Source organism: Neltuma alba, unplaced genomic scaffold (genome assembly GCF_004799145.2).
Source record: "Neltuma alba isolate B1F8T4 unplaced genomic scaffold, ASM479914v2 tig00011902_pilon, whole genome shotgun sequence".
Lineage (NCBI taxonomy): Eukaryota > Viridiplantae > Streptophyta > Magnoliopsida > Fabales > Fabaceae > Neltuma > Neltuma alba.
In genome coordinates, this window is record NW_021636500.1 from 296,504 (window position 1) to 321,276 (window position 24,773).

Sequence of the window (24,773 nt, forward strand, 5' to 3'; positions counted from 1 at the left end):
ACACCAAAATTGTCATCCTCACTGTCCTCCGAACCTTCCTGTTGGTCCAGCCCGACTTTATAAACATCTTCCTCCTTTTCTGTATTAGCTTGTGCAGCAGGTGCCAGCTAAGACTGTGAGGCTGATGGTGCGTACATAGAGTCTCCCAAAACCAACACATTTTTAAATATTCTCATCAAATCTGATGCAAATATCAACCCCTGATGTCTAAATTTCTTGAAATTGGGGTTCACTTACATTAAGATAATTAGGTGGAATCAAGTAATGTCTGAACTGATATTTGAAATTAAAACTCAATCAACACAAGTAGTTACTAGTAATTTTTAGTGCTACCACTCATCGGAGGCCAACATCCTATTTGTGGCTGCATCATAACCAATGCCAAACTTTCTAGACATCAGTTGTTCCCACAACTTCCAATCCCTTCTCAATATGTCAAATCTATTTTTCAGTTGTCTCTTGTCATAATTTTCCCCTCTCCTTTCCTTAAAATTCTTTTCAATTTTACTCCATCTAGGCCTTGTAAACAATGTTCCTTGTTGTTCCTTTTGCACTATTTGCTCGACGCAAATATTGATAAAATTTTTTATCATATGCGGATCCCATATCGCTTTTCCTTTATCATAATCTATTTTTCTATACAAAATAATATAACTATAAGACTTATTTAAGCAACCAAACAAGCAACCATTATTCAAAATAATTTCACACATCAAAACACAAATGATGTTCCAACTAATCAAGAGGAAATGTAATCTAAATATATAAATTCAATGAAAGCGCATTTAAATAACCAAAATATATATAGCAGTTATGGTTTTTTCCCCAACAAACCTTTCTATCCTAATGGATGATGGCCTGATAGAGGGGAAAAAAAAACAGGAGAATACACTCTTTCTATCTCTGCCTTCCTTACTCTAATATATAGTTCAATATTCTTCTTGCAGGTTTATTACTTCGGCTCTATCTAAATTTCTTTTCATTTCCTCTTGCATTCTTCGGACGGAATAATATTTTTATACGTGTTAGATGCATTCTTCATTTCCTGTCCATAATTAACTAGCTTCAGGTTTGCACCTCTGATGGATGATTCCAATTTTTTAATGACCAACAGTTGCTCAATCCTTCTTCTTAGTTTTTTTTCCTGTTAGATGCTAATACCAACAATTGCTCATATAATTTTTTCTTCCCTGTCAGATGCTCCTAATTATGGAAAATAATTTTTAACGTGTGTTTCCACCTCTCTAACCTGTGTTTTTTTTCCCAAAAAAACTATCTCATTTTGCACGAAACATGTGATGGAAGAAAAAAACAGGGGACACACGGCTGTTTATAGACCTTTTTATTACCGCAAGAGCAAAAATCCCAATGAGTTTAGTTTCTAAGAGCAAAATCCATACTTGAACAGATTACATGTAATAGGATTAACATCATCATGGTCGTTTCTTTAACTCTACAAAAGCTCGGATGAAGGAACCAGAGACCGTGAGTACTTAGCTTAACCAGACAAAACATAGCTCGGATGAATTTGCAACATTTACAGCAGCTCAACTCCACAACAATTCAATAGCTCGGCCATTACATGCAACCAGAGAAACGTAGATGAAAAGAGAAGAAGAAAAGAACAGAGATGCTGTAGGGTATGTATCGGATCCGACACTATGGAGCATGAGGAAGGTAGATCAGGCTCTGTTTTGTACTCTCCGGCCGAGATATACACAGGACAACTCACCCCCAAGCTCAGATGTCGGCCACCACAGCTATAGGAGGAGTCTTCAAATTTGACCTTTGAACACCTTTGGACGACCGATGAAGCACGCAGAGAAGCTTCACCCACCAGACCGAACACAACGCTCAACTCACGCCGACCAATGGACGAAGAATGGCAGAGTCACAACGGAGCTACGGCAACAGACTTGACTGCACAGCGCATCTTCTCTCTAGCGGCGAAGCTTTGACCTTTACGAGTGAGGAGAGGCAAATGAGGAAAGGCAGCAATAAAAAATGAGGAAGGAATAAAAAATGATCATCTGACGGGAAATTAATTTTCCTAACGGTCCAGTAGCACGGTGCAATTTTAAAAAGCTACTCCTTTGAGCTTATTAAAACGCACAATTGAAGGCACAATTTGGAGCTCAAATGGGATGGGCCAAAAGCTGTCCCAAACACTCTCTCTTAGCCAATCGGGCTTATCATCTACTCAAACCTCCTTTTGGCCCACAAAATGCCAATCCAAATAGGCTGAAAGACATATAAGAGCTTGTTTGGATCAACATTGCATAAGTGCTTATAAGTATTTTCAAGCAAGTCAAGACAAAACTCTTCTCACATATTTTCTTCGTATTTCGTAAATTACGTTTAAAAATTATTTATAAGCCATTTCAAATAAGTTCTAAAACTTCCTAGAATGTCCAGTCGTGCGTCCACAATGCAGGGAAATTGCAAAAATCTTCCTTTTAACATTATCATCTATGGAATAAGTTCTTGAACAATCTCCTCTTTAAACAGTTTTAGATTGACATTTTGACCCTGAATGTCATTAATCCTATCCATCCTTCAAAAGCTCATCATATGAAACTTCGTACTCTTCAACATCACAATGAACTTGTAATTCGGCTACACTTGTTCCGTTCCTTGAAAACATGTTGGTAAGAGTATCAAAAGAGGAGAAAGATTTTGAACGACCTCATCCAGCATTTTTTGCATGCCTATAAACAATAATAATGGTCACTACAGTATATTAGTACGAAATAAAAAAAAATCACAACATAAAGTCAAATAATAATAAAACCCGTCATATATTTATAATGTCTTATCTTAATGCACTCATGTTGCATCTCTACCTCTGTTGATCCCATGCAACACTCGGGTTATTGAAAATTTTAGAGAGAACCTAGGTTAGAGTACTAGTACAAAATTTGCAGAATATTGATATTTTGTAGTAGTATGTATAAAAGTTTATTAGGTCTTTTTTACCAATAAAATTTTAAATGAGAAATTTTCCTCAATTTTTTCCTACTTTGTATGTATTTAAAAGTTAAACAAAATTATGACTCTAAATGGAATCTAATTTTTCTATTTTTATTATTTATTATAAAATCATGTTATTATTTATTATATTTTAAAAAATGAAAATTTAAAATAACATGTGACTTAAAATTAATTAATAATTACCTCACACGATTATACGAAGCTTATTTTTCATATCAATAGATTATATTATATATTCAAAATAATCTTTTCCAAATAATTATTAATTTTTATCTAATGTTGCATTATATATATACTCTTTCTTATTCAGGTAGGCAATTAGAATAATTAATTTTATTTTTCGCCAACTAGAATAACTAATTGTTGTATTCATAGTTTTCAACCTTTCATGGAGTACTATTCAACACAAAGCAGACCGTTCCACAGGTATTTATAAAACCCTCGGTTTGGCGGCAGTTAAACCCTTAAACCCTAACACGCCTCAGCCGCTCGGCTGCGAAACAAGCACCTGCTTGTGGGATTCTTCCTCAATTTCATTCTGATATTTCGTCATAGCAGTTGAAGTGTTGTCAAGTTTTGAACTTTAAAGCTTCTTTCTGTGATTGATAAGTCGAGCTAAGGTGATTCTCGAGCTCACTCGACAAAAAAGTTGTGTGTGTAGTTTGGAGCTTTTTGGGGAAGGCTACGTGTGCACCTATTCTTGTTGGATTCCATCATTATTAGTATCTAGTGTTCATAAATTTTTGTGGCTGAGAGGTGATTCTGGGATTTGATACTTTCAAACATTTCTCACTAAAGAACTCGTATTTTTCTTTTCAGGCTTGTTTGTCAAGTAATAAAATGCTTGTGTTGTTTGAGACGCCGGCGGGTTTTGCCCTTTTCAAAGTGCTGGATGAAGGGAAGCTTTCAAAAGTTGAGGTATCAATACTGATTGTTATATGATTTTTAAGAGAATGCCATACATCTGGCATTAGATTGTAATTTTATTCTATTTGTATTATCCGTGTTTTGTAATTTGGCAAGCCTTAAAGGGTACACATGTGCTCTTTCTACCATTCTTTCTCCTCTTAGAGATCACTTGGAAGGCTGCAGGGGAAATAAGTGTTTCAAATGTCTAGGATAGAAGAAGCTTGTATTTTTAAAGTTCGAGTGTAGTGATGCCATATTCTGTTTTGGGTACTCATAAATCTGATACCATGCTTCATTTAACTGAAGCTTATGAGCTATGTATGGCACAACGTCTCTTCTCCCATTTAGCCTACTATTGAAGCTTCAGTCATGTTGTTCTTCGTCTTAATTTATTTCTCTATGCAGGACTTGTGGAAGGAATTTAACAGTGCAGAAACAGCTAGACAGGTTCTTGCATTCTCCATCTCTTGCTCTGTGCTGACTTTATCACTATTAAATTTGCTTGAATGTTCCAGTAGCATGTGCATAAGCTCACTGTGTTTGGCACCATATTAGGTTGTCAAATTGAAAGCATTTTCTAAGTTTGAGAATACTTCAGAAGCTTTGGAGGCTGCAACTTTGTTAATTGAAGGTAAAGCTAGCAAAGGACTACGAAAGTTCTTGCGTGCACATTGCGAAAATGAAACCTTAGCTGTGTCTGATTCAAAGCTTGGGAATGTGATAAAGGAAAAGCTGGTAGGAAATCAAGTTGCTTTTGGTTTTTGTGGGCGTTGAAACTCTTTGCAACTAATTTGAAATTTGAAATTGGCATATTTTTGACCTTGCAGAAAATTGAATGTATTCACAACAATGCTGTGATGGAGTTAATGAGAGGTGTGAGAAATCAGTTAAACGATCTCATAACTGGTCTGTCATTGCAAGATATGGCTCCAATGAGCCTGGGTTTATCTCATAGTCTGTCAAGATACAAGTTGAAGTTCAGCGCAGACAAGGTGTTGTTTCTTTAGACTTTTGACAATTGGCATAAGGAGTGGATGTTTATTTGTTAGCTCGTTTAATTTGTAATATCTTTTTCCTGCTAAGATTGTTGCTGATGCCTATTTTGCCATTGAGTACGCTGCTTGCCCTGCCCTATGCTCAATGGCTTGCAGCGTCACCAACTGCAGGATCTTATGTGATAGGTGTTAAGAAAATGCTTAAAATGTTTCTGGCCCTATAAATTCCTTTTGTATTTTTTTCCCTGGAAACAAGGAGTTGAGGCAAAAACCAAAAAGTCAACAAATCAAGTGCAATGCTGGTAGTTCACCTCATCTTTGCCCCTACTCAAGAACTCTAACGAAAACTCAGGTGGCTGCTCTCAAATGAGAAAAAAATAGAACAATATTGTGATGGTAGATCATGTACATACATAGCTATTGCATCGGCACACTGGGTCACATCCCTTTGTATTTTTGTTAACATGATGATTAATTATATCATTAAAAGTGTGATATCCAAATCATTGAAAGAAGAATGGTTTATTTCAGGAACATTCAGTAAATAGAGTTTCATTTTAGTATCCCTTGTGAAACTTAGTTGGAGGTTGCTGTTGCCTGAATGTTACTTGCTGTGTTACAGGTAGACACCATGATTGTCCAGGCCATTGGTCTGCTTGATGATTTGGATAAAGAGCTAAATACATATGCCATGAGAGTTCGAGAATGGTATGGTTGGCATTTCCCTGAGCTCACTAAAATAATACAGGATAACATCCAGTATGCAAAGGCTGTCAAACTGATGGGCGATCGTGCTAATGCTGCAAAACTTGATTTCTCTGAGGTAGGATTTCTGAGCTATTCTGAAAGCAACTTTTGTAATTTTGCTTTTGGTTTTAGCTTCTTGGCGTTATTTCCACCATCATATATATTTGAGTTGAAGGATGCAAAGTTATTCACTGGATTACATTGCGTAGACACCCTTTGTTGTAAATTTAATTAACACAAATATTCTGTTTATGTTTGCCTCAAGTAATTCAAAACAAGAGGCTAGGCTTGTGTAAGTTTCATGGATTCTAAAAACTTTCTGGCATTATGTGCCGCAGATCTTGTCAGAGGATGTTGAGGCACAACTGAAGGAGGCAGCCGTGATATCTATGGGAACTGAAGTTGGTGAGCTTGATTTGATGAATATCCGTGAACTGTGTGACCAGGTGTTGTCGCTCTCTGAGTACAGAGCCCAGCTATATGATTACCTAAAAAGCAGGATGAACACCATTGCACCCAATTTGACTGCTCTTGTTGGGGAGCTTGTAGGTGCTCGCCTTATTGCCCATGGGGGCAGCTTATTAAATCTTGCGAAGCAGCCTGGAAGTACTGTGCAGATTCTTGGTGCTGAAAAGGCTCTCTTTAGGGCCCTGAAGACCAAGCATGCTACTCCCAAGTATGGGCTCATTTACCATGCATCTTTGATTGGCCAGGCGGCTCCCAAGTTCAAGGGTAAAATATCTCGGTCACTTGCAGCAAAGGCTGCATTGGCCATCAGGTGTGATGCTTTAGGAGATGGCGAAGATAACTCCATGGGCTTGGAGAACAGAGCCAAGGTAGTTTCTCAAAATTGGATTGGTAGTTTCCATCTGTTCATATCTCTTCAAGACTCACCTGACATGCATATTCTAACAGCTTGAAGCACGGCTGAGGAATCTTGAAGGCAAAGAATTAGGTCGATTTGCTGGCTCTGCTAAAGGGAAGCCCAAGATTGAAGCATATGACAAGGATAGGAAGAAGGGAGCCGGAGCATTGCTGACACCAGCTAAGGTCTGATAACCTTATTCATTTGATATTTGTGTAATGTTCTGCTCTATTTTCATTAAATGCTGACTCTACTGTATTTTGCAGACATATAATCCTGCTGCCGACTCTACTCTTGGCCGAGCAGATGTGAACACTGAACAGGAGCCAATGAAAATTGAAGATGGAACCCCGGAGCCTTCTGTTAGTGAGAAGAAAGAAAAGAAAGAGAAGAAGAAAGGGAAGGAGAAGAATGAAGAGGATGCAGATGCAGTTCAGGATCATGATAATGGAGTTGAGGGAAAGGAAAAGAAGAAGAAAAGGAAGCAATCTGGTGAGAATGGTGAGTTGAATGGAGACAATGATGCGGATGTGGGAGAAAAGAAGAAAAAGAGGAAAAAGCATGCTGAGCAAGAAGAATCAGCTGAAATGCCCAAGAAAAAGAAAAACAAAAAGAAGAAAGTAGAGGATCAATAGGGATTGAATTTGTTGTTATCAGCTAATTCATCTTGCTGGTAACAATCAGTTTTGCATTTCTCAGGCTACTCGGTGCTAAAATTTTATATAAATATATATCATCATGTCTAATTGTTTGTTTTCTCTTCTAATGGGGTATGTTGTGTTCAGGAAATTTTGATGCTGTGATATTTGTGCATTAAACATGCTGCTAGTTCTAAACTTTTTTCAATTCTTGTTCATACTCACGGCGCATTCTTTTGCTAACATGTTGAGCATGTAACTTTTCATTCATCTTGATGCAATATGTTACTGAGGTGATCTGTCTTCTAATCTATGCCATGCGTGCTTCGGAATGTTCATGGAAAGTTGACTTTTTTGCCCAAGTTTACATATGTATGGTGGTTTATTTTTTGGGGACAGTTCACATAGAAGTTTACATGAACGTGTGTAAATGACTTGTATTAATACAAGCGGACAAATATACTCTATTGTTAAGAAATGATACTGCAACATGTGCACATATGTATGCGTATAATTATATTTATGTCGTGTGCGAGGGTCTGTATTTGTAGCTTTACTCGTTAGCGTTCGTCTACGTACCTCAAGAACACCCACGTAAATTTTACCTCAATGGAGACTTATTCATGAATAGCAATGTGATAGAAACAAGATTGGATTGGCTACTATGAACTAGCAAATCGGTGACCAATCCGTTTTGGTTGACTGCAAAACTGAGAATGTAATTCAATTGGTAAAAAATGGTCAACATGGTCTTGATAAATTCCGATGGTCCAAAAACCAAAGCTGAAAATGGAGGAAGAGGGGGTAGCTACATGTGAAAGAAGGTGATGCTTAGCGTTAAAAGCGCAAAGCGCGCGAGAAGATATGATAAGGGGAGAAAAAACAAGGGAAGAGGATGGGCCTAGAATGCCAAAAAGGAAGAAGAAAATGTACTTTGAATGTGGAAAGAAAAAAATTGGAAGACCACGGCGATGACAAGAAGCAGAGTTGGAGAAAGGAAAGAAGAAAAGGGTGAGATAGAATGAAAATTAAAAGATGAGTTCTGATATGATTTACAGCTTATTTCTGTTTTCTCTTCTTTTTGTTTCCATATCACCAAGTTCCCCCTCCTTCCCTTGACGGGGTTTTCCCTGATGCCAATTTGAGTCCCATTCCCCGTTGCTGGAAAGGAGTTTGCCAGACGTGGGCGAGTTCTACTGGTCCGTTGAACCCATCAACGGGACTGTTTTACGAAAACCAAAAAAAAAAAAAAAAACAGAAAAATGACATTTGAATTTCATAATGCCCAAAATGGTCTGCTAAATTTAAAAAATTTCAATTTGGTCATTGGGATTATCATGTTAAAATAAAAGACCAAATTACCCTTCATTTTATTTATTGTTTTTAAAATACCAAAACCTCCACTAACTGGCCAGTTGGTCGTCGGAGCTCCGGTGACTGGCTGACAAGACTAAGGGACGGTTACATTAATACAAACCCTACAAGTTGAACTTTCATTTCGGTCTTCACAAACTTGCGAGACTACTGGATCATGGCGAAGAGATGGAGTTATGACGTGTTTCTTAGCTTTTAAGGGGAACATACTCGCTTGAATTTTATCGGTCATCTCTACGAGTCTCTTCATCAAAGCGGGATTCGTGTCTTAGCGTTAAAAGCCTAAAGTGTAGAAGAAGAAAGATATAATAAGGAAAAAACATGGAAAAGGATGGGCCTAAAATACCAAAAAAGAAGAAGAAGAAAATGTACTTTGAGTGTGGAAGGAAGAAAATGAAAGTAACACGGCGTAGACAAGAAGCATAGAGTTGGTGGAGAAAGGAGAGAAGATGAAGGAGAGAGAGGATGGAAATTAAAAGATGACTTCATCACGGAACCTTTCTGATATTTGCATGCTTAGATAATTAATTTTCACACAAAATACTACTAATATGTAAATATTAAAAAAATTAGTTAAGTTATACTTTATAAAAAATATGTATTGATTTTTTTAAAATACTCATATAATTATTTGTATTGAAAAATACTTCTTATATTAATGAATAATCCTTAATATGTGTAAGGAGAATTTGGAGAAAAAATTATAAATTTAGAAAATAAAGTAAATGGAAATATTATATTTAAGATTAATAAAATATTTTATACTAATTTTTATATTTAAGATTGGAGGTAATATACAACTATTTATGTCCACGCAGTGTTCATGCCTATTTAAATTTTTTATGCTGAAATACAAATGTAATGAGAGGGAGGAAGTAAAAAGATGTTAGGAAACAAGTCCCACAAGCAAATAAGCAAATGAATTAGGGAGGACTGCAACGAAATCCCAAGCAAAAATCATGATTACCAAGTCTTAATGACAATAAAATAAGTTATTATGACAAATTTTATAAGAGTAAATGATAATTTATTATTAAAACTTAGTGATAATTATTTTTAAAAAAAATTCATCGTACAAATGAATCATTAATAGCCTGTAATCCACCTGTCACCTTTTGACCAGCTAGTGACAAAATGAAGCTACCAATTAATTAATAAAAAGAAAATTTGAAATAATTGTACTGATCCCCCCGGGGGGTGAGCAACGAAATAATTGTACTGATATTTGTTCTTTTCTGCTTTGTTTCCTAAAGGAAATGTCGTTTGGGTCACGCTTGACTTACCAGCACCGAAAGCACAAATCAAATAACTTGGTGTGTTTGCATCTCACCAAGCTCCCTCTCCTTCCCTTCATGGTGTTCTCCCTGATTTCAATTCGAGTCCCATTCCCCGTTGTTGGAAAAGAGGTTTGCCAGACAGGGCCGATTGAAGATCAACCATAAAGATCCCAACTTTTTATAGAATCAAACTATTATTCACTCATTCACTCCTGAACGTCCACTGGTGGCTGCCGGCTGAAGTCAAGTTGAAATTCTTTGTCGATTTTATCTGATGAGATGAATTTGCCTTTCCCCTTTTTGGTTCTGCTTTTGACCATTAAGCACTCGTCTTTATATTATTTTCAGAGCGCCGCCAAATGAAAAGGAAACCTGACGATCCTTCAGGGAAGCCCGCTGTTGGCAACTTACATTAATATAAACCTACGAGTTCACAGGTCTGTGAGATTACTGTATCATGGCGCAAGGAGCAGGATCTTCTTCCGTCACCCGCAGATGGAGTTATGATGTGTTTTTAAGCTTTCGGGGGGAAGATACTCGCCTGACTTTCGTCGGTCATCTCTATGAGTCTCTTCGTCAAAGAGGGATTCGGACCTTCATTGATGATGAATCCCTTGATGCAGGCAAAGAAATCCGACCATCTCTTTCTGAAGCCATCAAGGAATCCAGGATGGCTATCATACTTTTCTCCCAAAACTATGCAACCTCAACCTTCTGTCTGGATGAACTTGTCCAGATTATTGAGTGTTTCAAAGAAGAAAGTCGGATGGTATATTCAGTGTTTTATCATGTGGATCCATCAGATGTGCGACATCAGAGAGGGTGTTATGGACAAGCTTTGGCTGATCTGCAGAACAGATTGGAGGGAAAGGATGTGAAGTTGCAAAAGTGGAGGTGGGCTTTGACTCAAGCAGCTGACTTGTCAGGCTGGCATTTTCAACCTGGGTACCCTTCTTTTTCTTATTATTATTTTCCATCCAATTTTTAGATTTTTATAGTAAGTAAAATACATTCACTTTCTTTTTATTTTATACTCATACGAAATTATACGAATATAATATATTTTCTTATAACTGTGACCCAAGTTAAAATTATGCTCCTTACAGAATAAGCATATTTAACCATTCATATTAGAAAAGAGCTTGTGTCCTGCAACTCCGAGAGCGAAAACACTTTAATTTATCAACAATATGAAATATGTGTTATATTTCTAAAATTCTTATTCGTAATTGTAAACTCATGATTTAGAGGCATGTACAAGATATTTCTCATCTTGAAACCTGTCTATTTATTTTATCCTCATTCTCATTCCATTTCGTTTTATAATTGGCCCATCAACACACACACACACACACACACATTTGGTTTGAATAAGGGATAAACTTTTATGCGCAGGATTACAAAAGAACAGGAGCATATTAAGATGATTACTCGTGAAGTCTCTGCCAAGATTAATCACACTCTTTTAGAAGTTGTGGATTATCCAGTTGGCCTTGAGTTTCGGGGGAAAGAAGTAATCTCACTTCTAGATCTTGGGTCCAACAAAAACCCACTGATGATTGGAATTTGTGGCATTGGTGGGATAGGTAAATCGACAATTGCAAGAGCCGTGTATAACTCAGTTGCTGATAATTTTGATGGTTTGTGTTTTCTTTCTAATGTTAGAGAAATTTCTTACAAGCATGGCTTGTCACATCTTCAAGAGACATTACTTCATAAATTGGTGAGGGTGAAGGAACTCAAATTGGGTGATTTCTATGAAGGAATTTCAATAATAAAGAATAGGCTCCAAAACAAGAAGATTCTTTTAATTCTTGATGATGTTGACAAAGTGGAGCAATTACGAGCATTAGCTGGAAGCTGTGAATGGTTTGGCCTAGGAAGCAGAATCATTATCACGACAAGGGATAAACAGTTGCTAGCAAGTCGGGGAATTCAAAGAATTTATGATGTCAAGGGGTTAAGTGATGATGAATCTCTTCGGTTAATTAAAAGGCATGGCTTTAAAGGGCTTACGGGGGATTTAGATAATTACATGGATGTTCTGAATCGTGCCATAAAATATTCATGTGGCCTTCCATTAGCCTTGGAAATGATTGGCTCTAACTTGTGTGATAAAAGAGTTGATGAATGGACTTCTGCATTAGATGAATATGAAAGAATACCTGATAAAGACGTTTTTAAAGTCCTTAAATTAAGCTATGATGCTTTAAGCAGAGAACAGCATAAGGAAATTTTTCTTGACTTGGCCTGTTTCTTTAATGGTGAGAAGTTGGGAGACGTCATAAATATGATGATGAGTTTTCGTGGTGTTGAACCAACACATGCCATTAATGTGTTGACAGATAAATCTCTAATAAAGATTAAAGAAGATCGTGTGATAATGCATGACTTGATTGAAGATATGGGTAAGGAAATTGTTCGGCAACAATCACGAAAAGAGCCTGGGAAACGCAACAGGTTATGGTGTTATGAAGACATTATTGATGTGTTGCAAAATAACACGGTAAGAGCACAACACGCATATGACTTTCTTTAATTCTTATATTTATATGACTTTTGTATACCTAAAATTTGGCACTTACTGTGTGCTTTTCATTTTAAAGGGCACTGATGAAGTTGAAGTCATGATTCTTGACTCACCCAAAGATAAAGAAATCCAATGGAATGGCAAGGCATTCATGAAAATGAAGAAGCTCAAAGTGCTTGTCATAAAGAATGCAAGCTTTTCTAAAGGCATCAAATATCTCCCAAATAGTCTCTGCGTGTTAGAATGGAAGGGGTACCCTTTTGAGTTTTTGCCATCTAATTTTCATCCAAAAAAACTCGTCCATCTTGATTTGTCCAATAGTTGTGTGGTGCTCCTACCTTTTAATAAGGTATGCTTATATAAGTACTTGTAAAACTAAGCGCTTTTTTCATTTTCTTTATCTAACTTCTTTTCCCATTTTGAATTTTGCAGAAATTGGAGAGTTTAAGTTGCATGAATTTTAGCAACTGTAAATCCTTGAGCCAATTACCAAACCTGTCGGGAGTTCCTAATTTAACAGAATTGTGGCTTGATGGTTGTACAAACTTAATTGAAATCCATGATTCCCTTGGATTCTTGGGTAAACTCAAAAGATTGAGTGCTATGCGATGCAAAAACTTGAGGACTTTGCCTCCTAGTATTAAGCTAATATCACTTGAAGATCTAAATCTCTTTCGTTGTTCAAGTCTTCAAAGTTTTCCTGAGATATTAGACAAGATGGAGAAGTTGAAGGCACTTGATTTGGAGAGTACGGGCATTGCAATACTGCCATCTTCAATCTGCAACCTCGTTGGGCTTGAAACCTTAAACATGGAGGCGTGCCCTAATCTTAAGCAATTACCAGCTAGTATTTGTAAGTTGCCAAAACTATTGGAACTATCAACAAATTTTTGTGAAGGGATGAAGCATTTCAGGAAATGCGAAGGTGAAAAAGAAGCAAGCTTAGACAGCGCAACCATTTCGACCAAAGAGATAGAGAAAGAATGCAACTTAGCCTTGTCTTCAAGAAGACATTTCTGTTTCTCAAATTGCAACTTAACAAATGACTCTCTTGCTCTTTGTGTCTCTCGTATTCCTGACGTTGTACAGTTAGATTTAAGGTTTAATAGTTTCACAACTCTCCCAGCATGCATAGAAGAATGTGAGAATTTAAGGTATCTTTTCTTGGATCATTGTGTGCAATTGCAAAAAATTGTGAGGATGCCACCAAAATTGGAAGCATTCAGGGCCATAGGTTGCACTTCTTTGTCTAAGTCATCCAAAAAAAGAGTATTGGATCAGGTCTCTGCCCCCTCCCTAATCTTTTCTTAATCATCTTCCTTAGGTACTTACAGTTTATTTATCATTTTATGGTATTATATGTAATTTGCAGGCATTCTACTTTGGAAATGGGAAAAGAAACTTTATCTTGCCAGGAAAAAGAATCCCTCAATGGCTTGACTATTATAGTCGAGGAAGCTCCGTGTCTTTTTGGATTCGTGATAAGGTCCCAAAATTTGCTCTTTGGTTTCTTTTTGAAAATGACCCAGTTGGTCCTTACAAATGTGTATTCTCAATGCACATCAATGATACCAAGTTACATATTTCTTCTGGGTGGCTTTCAAAATCAGTTATACTGGCCAATCATATATACATATGTGATATGGAAAGCATAATTGAGAAGGTTAGACCCCGTCTTGCAAATGGATGGAATCATGTGAGGGTTTCAATCAAGAGCAAAGCACGAAAGATAAAAATGGAAAAAGAAATTTCTATAGCAGTTCATGTATACAGGCAACAAAATGACTTGGAAAATATTCGATTCAAGGACACTAGAATACACCTTGATTGCAACTCGTGGCAAAAGAAACAACCACCACCTCAAGATTGGGGAGAGCTCGAAGATGAAATCAATGAGGATTCAAATTCAACAAAATTTGCAGAGTCAATCCAAAAAATCACGCCTTATCAAGGTATGCCCCATGTTTCTTGCATTTTGTGTTAGCGCAATACTACCTCTAGTCCTTAATATAAGAGCTAGTTGACTAATAGAGAGATTAAGGAAATTATTAAATTACTTAATTATAACATATTTACATGATCTCTCTAAAATATTTATGTATATCATTAAATTATATATCAATTTATAAGTAAGTTAAATTATTTTGGAAAAGAACAATAAATATAAAAATCTCAAAGTAATTTAGTGATTTTCTTAATCTCTCTAAATTAATTAATTATGTCTTATATTAAGGATCAGAGGTAATATATTCTTTTCAATATAAATGCTCAAGTTATTTTCCATGACTGGTGTACTCTGGCCAACTTTAGCTAAAGGCGCGGGGTATATGAAGTCTCCACAGACTTGAAAGGAGTATTCAACGAATTCACCGAACTCACTTATGAATATATCTTTTATTTGGGTCTTATATGTAATTTTTCATGAATTATTTGAAGCAAAACAAGAGGTTTATAAAATGCATTAATGTTTGCCACTAGAACAGCTACTATTTTGATACTATCAACAAGTTGGTCTAGATTTTGAACTAGTTGTCGGTTATGTTAAAACATTGACGAATCTGTGACCAACAATTTCTTGATTTTCTCGAAGTAGTTTTTTTTTTTAACTTGTAAAAATATTTTGAGCACTTTACAGCCCCCCATGCATTTTCTTTTTCCAAATTCTTGCTCCTTACGTATCCAATCCTAAATTCGTCCGTGTTAGGAAAACCATAAAAATTCAACTTTGCGTCAATTTTTTATAATAGCAGACTTTCTTGCGAAACGTGCCCTGGAGAGTGCACCAAGCGTTCGAGTGTCTGAACCCGAGGATCTTGACTTCCCTTGAGGATGTAAATCCTCAATCGTATAGTAGCCTTGCCTCTCCTTTCCATCGAATCCAAAAATCAAATGTGTGTGTGTGTGTGTGTGTGTGTGTGACCATGTGTATGTTTGGGTATCGGTCAACTTCTTCCGGCCGCCAACATTAAGTGATTATAATTAATTAATTGATGGTCGAATTCTCTCTAGTTCCTCATTACTTTTCCTCTGGTCTGTTCATTAAATTTGAACAAAAAAAAATCCCATAAGAAATAATCTGGAAATTATTAAATCTGAAATTAAAATTTTTACATTTTGATATGTTACCTGGGCTTGATTTGCAAATAACAATTTACTACTTCCGGTTTTAATTATAAGAGTTAGTTGACTAATTTGAGGAAATTAAGGAAAGTAGTTAAGTTAGTTATTTGTAATAAATAAGTGTTGTCTTTCCTAAAATATCTTTACTAATTAAGTGTGTTGGCTAAAACTATAATTGTTAAAAGGACCATCTTAGAAAAAATTGAGTAAATATAAGATATAAAATGGATTGGGGTCTTATATTTATGACCAACATAAAAGTCAAACGAGATCTTATATTAAGGACTGGAGGTAGTATTTATGTAAAAATTCTTGATTTAGGATTTAATAATTTTCAGTTTTGTTTTGTAGGATTTTCCTTTTAAACAATTTTAGATTTAGCACTTTATAAAATAATGTGTTATATTTTGTGTTTTGTAGTTTTATATTGTTCAAATCAAATTTAACTTGCTTTGAATTTATTTCATTTGGTTTCTTGCAAAAGCAGAACCCATGAGTGCTGACCTTGTGAGTGGAGCGTTTGATTGGCTGGCGCAAGGAGCAGGAACTTCTTCTATCGCCTGCATGCAAGGAGCAAGAGCCGTCTTCAGCTTGTGGGCAGATCCCCGCTCCTGTTTCAGGGGTGATCTCTACCCATTTCTTAGTGGAGGCGTGATTCGTCTCTTCGTTCCTGACATCCTCAACTCAGACGAAGAAACCCAACTGTTCCCTTCCAGACGCATCAAGGAAACCATGATGGCCATCACGGTTTTCTCCAAAATCTATGCAACCTCAACCATCTGTGTGGATGAAATTGTCCAGATTATGAAGTATTTTGAAAAAGAAAGTCGGCGGCTATCTTCAATGTTTTATTATGTGGATCCATCAGAGTTGCCACCTCAGACAGCTCGTCACGGACGAGCTCTTCCTAATTTGCGCAAAATATCGGATGAGATTTATCATCGTTGGCTTTGGTTGCGTGAAGAAGCTAAGGAGTCACGCAGGCTTCGATTCGTGCGTCGCTTTGGTACGTCTTCGTTTTTTCTTATTGTTATTTTCCATGCAGTGTTTTGGATTTTTAATGACTGAAATGCATGCACTTTGTAACATATTATATTTAAAAAAATAAAAAAAATTGTAATTCTAAAGGATAAAATAAAATAAAATTTTATTATTATTAATTTTAAAAAAAACCCTAGTTTTTTCATTGGTGGAAAAGCCGAGGGTAATTAAGAGGAAGAAGAAAAAGGGATAGGATTATTTAGATGCCTGTTTTGTCTTTTTATTTTCAAGTACTCCCTCCGTTCTTATTATAAGAGACGAATAACCGAATTACGTTGATCAAAAAAACAGTTAAAATTAGTTAAGAACAATCATGTGTAAAAAGTATAATTTCTTTTCCAAAAATAACCTCATTAATAAGGAGAGAGAACATGAGAGAGAATAATAGTAAATTATTAAAAGAAAGAGAAGTGGGAAGGAGAGAGAGTGTGAGTTAGAGACAATAAATATGGGTAAAATAGAAAATCAACACAAAAAAGTAGAGACAACTTTTAAGTGTCTCTTATATATAGGAACATGCCATAAGGATCAAATGTCTCTTATAATAAGGAACGGAGGGAGTAGTATTTTGTTGTCATTTTTTCTATAATACTTCACCACCCAAAAACAAATCCATATTATAGAGAACTTTTGCGCATTCTCAAAATTAATTTTTGGCAATTGTAAAATGTAGAGCGTAGGGTTGTTGAGGTTGCCACGACTAAGCAAATAGTTGGTTTTGATTTTAAACAACCATTCCATATGAATTTGATTTATACTCTGATGATTCAAAATTAACTGAATTTTATTCTCAAGCATCGCTGGCCATCATCGCCATGTTGTGGGATTCAGTTTCGGAGATGGTCTTTAACCGGAAGCGATAGCGGAGTAGGCATCGAGGGAGGAGAGGAGAGAAAGGGCAGGGCAGTTGGAATCAGAGAGGGTCATGAGAGAGGAGAGGAGAGAAAGGGCAGGGCAGTCGGAATCAGCGAGGGTCATGAGAGAATCAACGGAAAAAGGAGGCAGGATGGAGGCGAGGGCATGGATGCGAGAGCGAGACTTCGAAACGGATTCCCACCATGAGTGCACGACCAGTGGTACGGAAATGGACTTGGAGGATTCATTACTTCCGCCATCAGACATTGACTGTGTAGGAACAGGGCAAGAGGTTGAGTGCCAGCCGGATGAAGAAAACAAGAAATCGGTTGAAGTGGAATCGTTAGGAATTTCTGTAAAGAGGTTGTTGGAATGGGCAGTGTTAGTGCCGCCTTTCTTCTTTTCGGGAATGACTACGGTGGCCATGAAGGAGGTGATTCCCAAATCTGGACCTTTCTTTATGTCTGCATTTCGTCTAATTCCTGCTGGCGTTCGTTGCTTCCCAAGGTCGACCTTTCCCATCTGTTTTCAGGTGTGTGCCGTCTTGTGTGTTCCTCCGTATATTCAGTGATGTTATACCACTTGGTGCTTGCTTTTTCACTTTTCAGTGAACTTATAACGGGTATTAAAGACAGTAATGGTTTGCTGTAGGGCTTTCTCACCACATCCGTGCATGATGATGTAGTTGAAGGGTGTTAAGTGCGATTCTCAAGGTACCAACACTGAAGAAATCAGGTTAGAAAATTGGAATCTGAGTGGGACAATTGATGCAAAATCATCGTGTAGGGTTAAGAAGCTGTGGGTTTTGAGCTTAGCTGAGGTTGAAGGAGACATGAAAAAGCTGAAGAAATTAAAAGTCCCTTCAGGGACATCGATAAAATTGGAACAATCCATAGAGGACTAGCATGGCCCCTGCGCAAGGATGACACGCACAAATCGAGAAAACGCTGAAGAAAAAAGAGAGATTTGGTTTGAACGAAGGAGGAGTCCCGGGAAAAGATATTATTCTGCCATATCTGCCTTTACTTCAGTATTTCTAATCAAAATGTTCTTTCTAATGGTCAGCACAGTGAAATTTCTTTTATTTTCCGTGTTAGCCATATCGACTTGTCTAATAGGTATACTTTTCGGTATCTATATTTGTGCGATGAATCAGATTATACGCCGATCATCCAGAACAGAGCCGCAGAAATCTTGTTTGGGAACATCAAGGCTGAAAAAGTCTCTTCAAGTTATAGATGGCAAATGCTTAAATTAAATGTACCTGATGAGTGATGAGGGACGGAATTTAAGGAGTGAAGAACACTAACATGAAGCAAATAAATAAATAAATACGTTGGCAAAGAAAAAAAAAGCAAATAAATAAATACAAGGGGTGAGTTATGGGACAGGGACTTATGTACAAAGCATTGAAAATTAGGGATACATATGGAATTGAGATTTAAAAAAATCTATTAAAAGAGTGTTTAACATGATTAATTACTTATTACATGAAACTGGACAAACTCATATACGTGAGATTGGAGAATACCACCAAGAAATGTAGTATTTCCCAATCACATCTCTATGGATTTGTCTAATCCTATGTAACAAGTAATTACTCAAACTAAATATTTTTCTAATAATTTTTTTTTTCAATTACAATCATAATCCTTATCTTTCATTTTTAATGCTTCGTATCAAACCGGACCAAGGGTAAGAGTCATATCCCACCCGATCTCTTTCCAACTTGGTCTCCTTCTAGTCCCGGCCTTAGGACTATCTCGTCCAAGTCCAACTCAAGACGGGTTCCTCTGGTCCTAAAGTGATTGGGACCAAGATAGGCCAGCTGGGATGGATAATTTAATTGATTTTGGCATTCGTAGAGGTGTTTGGTTTTGGATTCATAACTGATTTTAACGTGTACAAGGTAATCTGAATATTTTCTTCAAGAAAACCTTGGTTTTCACACTAGAAATTACAGAGCGCTTCTATCTATTAACATCTATTGTTTTAAGATGCATTCTTAAAATTATGGACATGCAAATTGCCAGGTGACAAGCCAAGGATCATTCCGTAAGATGATGATTGTATTTTGAAACCCAGAACTTAGCAGTACCTATCCTGTTTTGATTTCTCCTAAATCAGATTCTCATGGTTCCATAAGACGTCACAATGCAATGAAAATATTAAACTACACAACGATAGGTTTCAAAGGACTCAAGGAGCCCAACAGTGTGGCTGTGGCTGATCTTGACCACTTGTCCTTTCTCCAGCCCATAGTAACGTGCCATCCTATCAGTTTCTAGCAAGCATGAGAGCTGATATATACAATCAAAATTCTAAGTTAAATGAGGTCATAAAATTACTCCACTTGTATAGGGATGTCAGAGAAAAATAATCTGACTAATGTACTAAAATAAAACATGAAATCAATAGAGTCACATTGTTCACATGTTGTGAGCGGTGTCTCATTCTTTAGATTCCGTGCAATTCACAGGTCTCACTTTGTTCTCAAAGAAGAAGAAGAACTATATTCCAGGTAATGCAGAACTACATTGCTTTTATCATCAGCCAAACAATTATGTATAATATTTAAGAAGAATTGCAGAACTGTATTGCCTTTATTCATCGGCCAAACGATGATTTGTGTTTTCACTAAACTAGCTGTTAGTTTACTCATCCTTGTATTACTTTTTCCTCTGCAGCAAGCCAATTTATTGAATTATCATACAGAGGACTCCTTTCTATGAGCCAATATTACTGAAGTTTATGTAAGTTCAATGTTTAATTAAATATTTATTCCCTTAAAAATTTCAACCTTACTGCCACTTTGCGTTTATACATTTCGCAGATTAATATAGTAATGGAACTTACGATATAGCAAGCAAATAGCAAGGCGCATCGTGCTTATTGCTTTGAGAAATGAAAATTCCTTTGAGAAAATCAGACGAGCATTGAAGTGCAACCAAGTGGAGAATTCTCCAAGAACACCAAAATGCTTATTGCAATGATAACTCATTGCTGGAAGAAATGAATGGGGCAGAATTTTTTATCGGATCTGTACATTGGATCTCAGAAAGTAGTTTATTAATTGTCCTCAAAAGAAATATAAATTTATTGTAGCCAGTAGCCACACTTCTCAAAGTCAAGTTAATCTTCACGCCAGAAATTTTCACACTTTTGCAACGCTAGAAAGCAAAGCATCCAACTCAAAACGTTCATTACTGAAATGCACAAAATGGATAAAGAGTCTTGTTGCCTCTCTCACCTTGAAACCAACATTGAGATTCACCATTAAATTAGAATTCACAGAAACCTTGACAACATTTGAATATTACAACACCCTTAAAAACAACTAGTTAAGATAATTTGGAATTTGTGACTTACTTTAAAAATCTCAACCCTAAATGGCCATTTTTGCAGTTCTTTTCCTGGATAGGTGGTCATTTTGCTTTGCAAAATCAGTATGAGCCGACTCAATCTTTCTTGATCCATAATCTCACCATACAGTAGACGAATAGTTTCAACTTTGACGTCAGTAGTTCCTAGAAAGATAACGAGCACATGCACAAAAGGTATTAAGCCAAAGTACATCGATAACAAAGAGAATCTTAAAGGCATGTCAATTTTATGCAATTAGATATTTAGATAAAGTTTTTACGGGAAAAAAAATTATCAAAGAAGTTCATCTGCAAAGGAATTTTATAATGCCGGAAAAATATAGAGTACAAATAATGAGGCATGACAAAGTTTTCTTTAGGGAAAATTGGTAAAAAAAAAATCCTCGTTTGAAAATTTAATTGGCTAAAAAGACCTGAATTTGAGCATATGCAAGTATGATCTGTGAGTGTAATATACCTTCTGTTGTGTGCAACATATCTCCCGTTGTGTGCAAATGATTTCTGTATTGATAACTGTCGCACATCATTGAGACACGTTGCACACAGTAAAAGATATATTGCACTCACGGATTGTAGTTGCACTTACTCAAAATCAGTTCCTTTTAACTCATTAAATTTTCAACTACAGATTTTTTTCCAATTTTCCCTTTTCTTTATCCCTCAAAACAAGTACAATCATCTAATAAGTATCTCTTTTTAAAATGTGCGATTCACCATATATGTGTATAATACATATTGAAAATATTTCAGGAAAACAGCTCAAATGCAGGATAGTTAAAGGTTAAATATATGGCAGCATAACCTGTAAGGGACATTTCTCTCTTTGGATATATATTAGGCGACCAAATTACCGTTCTCGCTACTTTTTCAGTAATGGATCCAGAGGATAACTTTTTTAAAAAAAAAAAATATTGGAGGGGGTGGCAAAATTAGTTTTATCATTTTTTTCCAGAAGAACAGAACAAAATTTACAAATAAATCTGTAACATGGGGGGGGGGGGTAGGCACCCCTGCATGCTCCCCTAGATTGGTCACTTTACAATTTTCAGTCCTAATCTTTGGATTTCATATTTTTCCAGCGCAGTTTGAATTTCCAGCACAAATTTACTTAAATCCCAACTTTCACAGGAATGTCGAGGCTGATTCTAACATCACTAAATACAAAAGAAAGAAATATATTTAAGGTCACAAAAAAAAAAAAGAACTCTGCAAATTGTGGGCAACTCGTTTAAATATGGCGAAATTTTAGATTTCCTCGAAGTTGCGAAAGGTTTTGCTATAATCACTATGTTAAAAACTCAGGATCACAAAAAGAATCAATTTTATGAATGTAAACTTCCAGCAGGATGGCGGCGGAGAAAACGGATAAATACCCCTGATTCACTACTTTACTTAATCAAGAAAATCAATTGCATAACATAAAATGAGAGCCAACCAGAACGGTTAAAATATCAACAAGTCCGTGTTCATTGCTGGTTCAAGAGGGAGGACACAGTAATCGGCAGAATTTAATAGACACAAGAAGACACGAAGGTCCCTTTTTTATGCGATTTTAGTAATATGACTCAAATTCCACGATAAATTAGCAACGCTTTCTTATAATCTATGAACAAATCCGATGTTATTCCTTCCACTTCTTCCATGAAGACGACATCATGCGTTCCCCTGCTTCAGAAAATACTTACAGCGCAAAAACAGACAAGCGATTGAAAACACCTTTTTCGGCTATTAAATAGATACACACAAAATAAAACAGAAATATGCGATTACTTTGATTCATTTGCAAATTCCTTTCATTCAATATACGGAAACAAAAATGTGCCAGGTCATCAGGTTCTCGAATATCACTTTTAACGATATAAACCATTATGTGCAGTTCCCGTTAACTCCTTAAAGGAAGATTTCTTTTCAGACTCTTCATCATCTTCTGTGTATAACTGGCACTGTGGTAACCCAAAAAAAGAAAGACGATGAAGTGTGATTTGAAGTTGAGAAAACAATAACAAAACGTCATTTCCAAACCGAGTAGTTAATGGTTTTCCTCCTCCTTTTTTTTTTTCGCCTTTCCAAGTTGATAAAAAAGAGAGATGCATGCATTTCTTCATAAGGAAAAAATATCGCCACGACGGAAATCATCGAGAGAGCGGGTGAGTTCCGAGCCGGGTACATCATAACCACGGTCTCGAAGCATTTCACACACCGTCCGGCGAGCATAGAAGTACCTAGAGATCTCCACGCTCCCTTGGTCAACGAAATCAGTAATGCTGTGGTTTCTGTTTCCACTGCCGTCTTCTGTGGCGGCGGTGCCGTTTCCTTTTCCGTTTCCGTTTTAGTCACAGGTGAAGGTCAGTGAGTGAGCGAGTGCGCAAGCTTGAGGGTCGCACATGCCAAGATGCAAAGGGAGGGAACAATGCATGGAAAGGTACCGTAAGCGACGATACTGCAGCATAGTGCCTTTCCCGTGAGTCTCTCCACGGCACGACACGTGTCTCAGCGTTTGTTTTTAATACTTTTTTCAAAAACAAAATAACCTAGATATAAAAACTAATTATTAGAAATTCAATTTGATTTAAATATAATAATCCCATGATGCTTATAGATGTTAAAAGGTTTTTATTTTAATGCATGTAATTAATGAGAGTATTTCAATAAATACAACATCTATTTATTATATCTAATTAACTTAACTAATTTTGTTAGTATTCGTATTTACGGGAGCTAATATAATATAAATAATTTACCTGTCAAGGAGACAATGGCGTTTTCTTTTGGGATTCCTTTTTTAATTTTCAAGAGAATTATTTTTAAGTAATATATAAATCCAAAATTTTGCTTATAATGGTAATTGATAATTATTAGTAAGTTAAAGTTTGTCGATACTTTTCACAGTATTCAACAAGAATTTTAAAGTGATTATCATATTAATTATAAATCTTGTTAAAAATTAAAGATAACATATTAAGAAATTTATAACAATAATTATTTTAATAAATATTGATGTGTTATTTCATATTAGCGTCATCGTTATTCATTATTTAAGAATGGTTCAATATTAAATAAAAAGGATAATAATATAAAAAGTAAAAGGATTAGATACTAAAAATCAAAGTCCAGTTTAAAGTTTAAAGATAAAGAATTACTATAAATGAATTAAAAATTAAAGGATCAAAATATTAATTTTTTAAAATTAATAGTTAAAATTATTATACTGTGCTATATATGTTCTTTGACTAGGAGGTTCAGCCGGCGAGTTCGATCCCGCATGATGAAATTTCTAATATTCTTATTTCTCAGCTAATTAGTTGGAATATTCTTTGTGAAGAATTTTCATTTCTTAATCTCATCATAATTTTTGGTGGGCATTCTTTTTCTTTTTTCTTTTTTTATCAACATCTTTGGTGGGGATTCTCACAGGAGTTTACTTGGTGTTTATTAGTATATTTCATCCGCATTCCTATTTACATAGATATCTTTATATATTAGTTTGAGATTGGTTTAATATACATTTTGAGTTTTTAAGTTTGTCTTCATTTTGGTTTTCGTCTTTGAAGCTTTAAATCATAGGTTTTGGTCCCTTAAGGGACAAAATAGTTCAAGTTTTTTATTAGATTATATGGACCAATGTTTTAAATGAAAATAAATAAAAGAGATTACAACCTATAATTTGTAATTTAAGATATCAAAACTAAAATGAGAGTAAATTTAAAAAAACAGAATTTGTATTAACTTTTAAATTTCATCTTTACTACATGGTTTTTCTCCACATATCAGCAGTGTCATTATTCTTAAGCTCTTTTACAATTCTATTTATACTTTGATTTACTGTGGATCATAAAATTCTCTTTTCTTTAACATTACCTTCTATCTTTAATATGAGAACTAATTAACTAATTTGGGAAGATAAATTAAACTAGTTACTTGTAGTAAAAAAATGTTGTCTTTCCTAAAATTCTTTATTTAATCATGTATGTTTGAATTATAAATTGATAGTAACTCATTAACTTATGAAACTGTTTATTACTTGAAAAAAATGGATAAATGTTGGAGA

The 24,773-nt window shown here is 35.7% G+C and overlaps 2 protein-coding genes and 1 pseudogene across 6 annotated transcripts; all 3 read left to right on the forward strand.

The window, feature by feature from the left end:
* The first annotated feature begins 3,474 nt into the window (after positions 1-3,474).
* On the forward strand, positions 3,475-7,450 carry LOC114719296 (probable nucleolar protein 5-2). 2 transcript variants are annotated; one of them, XM_028904777.1, is made up of 9 exons: positions 3,475-3,611; positions 3,811-3,909; positions 4,306-4,347; positions 4,456-4,635; positions 4,728-4,892; positions 5,518-5,718; positions 5,981-6,478; positions 6,558-6,692; positions 6,774-7,450. In XM_028904777.1, exons 2-9 carry the CDS (start codon positions 3,832-3,834, stop codon positions 7,140-7,142), a joined length of 1,668 nt encoding a protein of 555 aa, XP_028760610.1. In that variant the 5' UTR covers positions 3,475-3,611; positions 3,811-3,831; the 3' UTR covers positions 7,143-7,450. The 2 variants fall into 2 exon arrangements, with proteins under 2 accessions (XP_028760610.1, XP_028760611.1); XM_028904778.1 differs by lacking the exons at positions 3,475-3,611; positions 3,811-3,909 and adding an exon at positions 4,038-4,218.
* A 2,464-nt stretch (positions 7,451-9,914) lies between these two features.
* Positions 9,915-17,414, forward strand: LOC114719310 (TMV resistance protein N-like). Of its 4 annotated transcripts, XM_028904799.1 has the most exons (8): positions 9,915-10,043; positions 10,145-10,741; positions 11,192-12,302; positions 12,403-12,675; positions 12,759-13,607; positions 13,699-14,278; positions 15,931-16,452; positions 17,283-17,414. In XM_028904799.1, the coding sequence occupies exons 2-8, from the start codon at positions 10,254-10,256 to the stop codon at positions 17,348-17,350; spliced, it is 3,891 nt and encodes a 1,296-aa protein (XP_028760632.1). In that variant the 5' UTR covers positions 9,915-10,043; positions 10,145-10,253; the 3' UTR covers positions 17,351-17,414. The 4 variants fall into 4 exon arrangements, with proteins under 4 accessions (XP_028760632.1, XP_028760631.1, XP_028760635.1 ...); XM_028904798.1 differs by lacking the exon at positions 9,915-10,043 and having other exon boundaries at positions 10,075-10,741; XM_028904802.1 differs by lacking the exon at positions 9,915-10,043 and having other exon boundaries at positions 10,075-10,741; positions 17,319-17,414.
* Positions 17,415-18,198: 784 nt separating this feature from the next.
* Positions 18,199-18,310, forward strand: LOC114719314 (uncharacterized; annotated as a pseudogene).
* The last annotated feature ends 6,463 nt before the right edge of the window (positions 18,311-24,773 follow it).

Excerpts from the sequence above, each read along its gene's own strand:
- LOC114719296 (XM_028904777.1), top strand. The coding sequence starts at position 3,832 with ATGCTTGTGTTGTTTGAGACGCCGGCGGGTTTTGCCCTTTTCAAAGTG. Across the intron at positions 5,719-5,980 it reads CAAAACTTGATTTCTCTGAG|ATCTTGTCAGAGGATGTTGA; the intron begins GTAGGATTTCTG and ends TATGTGCCGCAG. Across the intron at positions 6,693-6,773 it reads CATTGCTGACACCAGCTAAG|ACATATAATCCTGCTGCCGA; the intron begins GTCTGATAACCT and ends TGTATTTTGCAG.
- LOC114719310 (XM_028904799.1), top strand. The coding sequence starts at position 10,254 with ATGGCGCAAGGAGCAGGATCTTCTTCCGTCACCCGCAGATGGAGTTAT. Across the intron at positions 10,742-11,191 it reads GGCTGGCATTTTCAACCTGG|GATTACAAAAGAACAGGAGC; the intron begins GTACCCTTCTTT and ends TTTTATGCGCAG. Across the intron at positions 12,303-12,402 it reads ATGTGTTGCAAAATAACACG|GGCACTGATGAAGTTGAAGT; the intron begins GTAAGAGCACAA and ends TTCATTTTAAAG.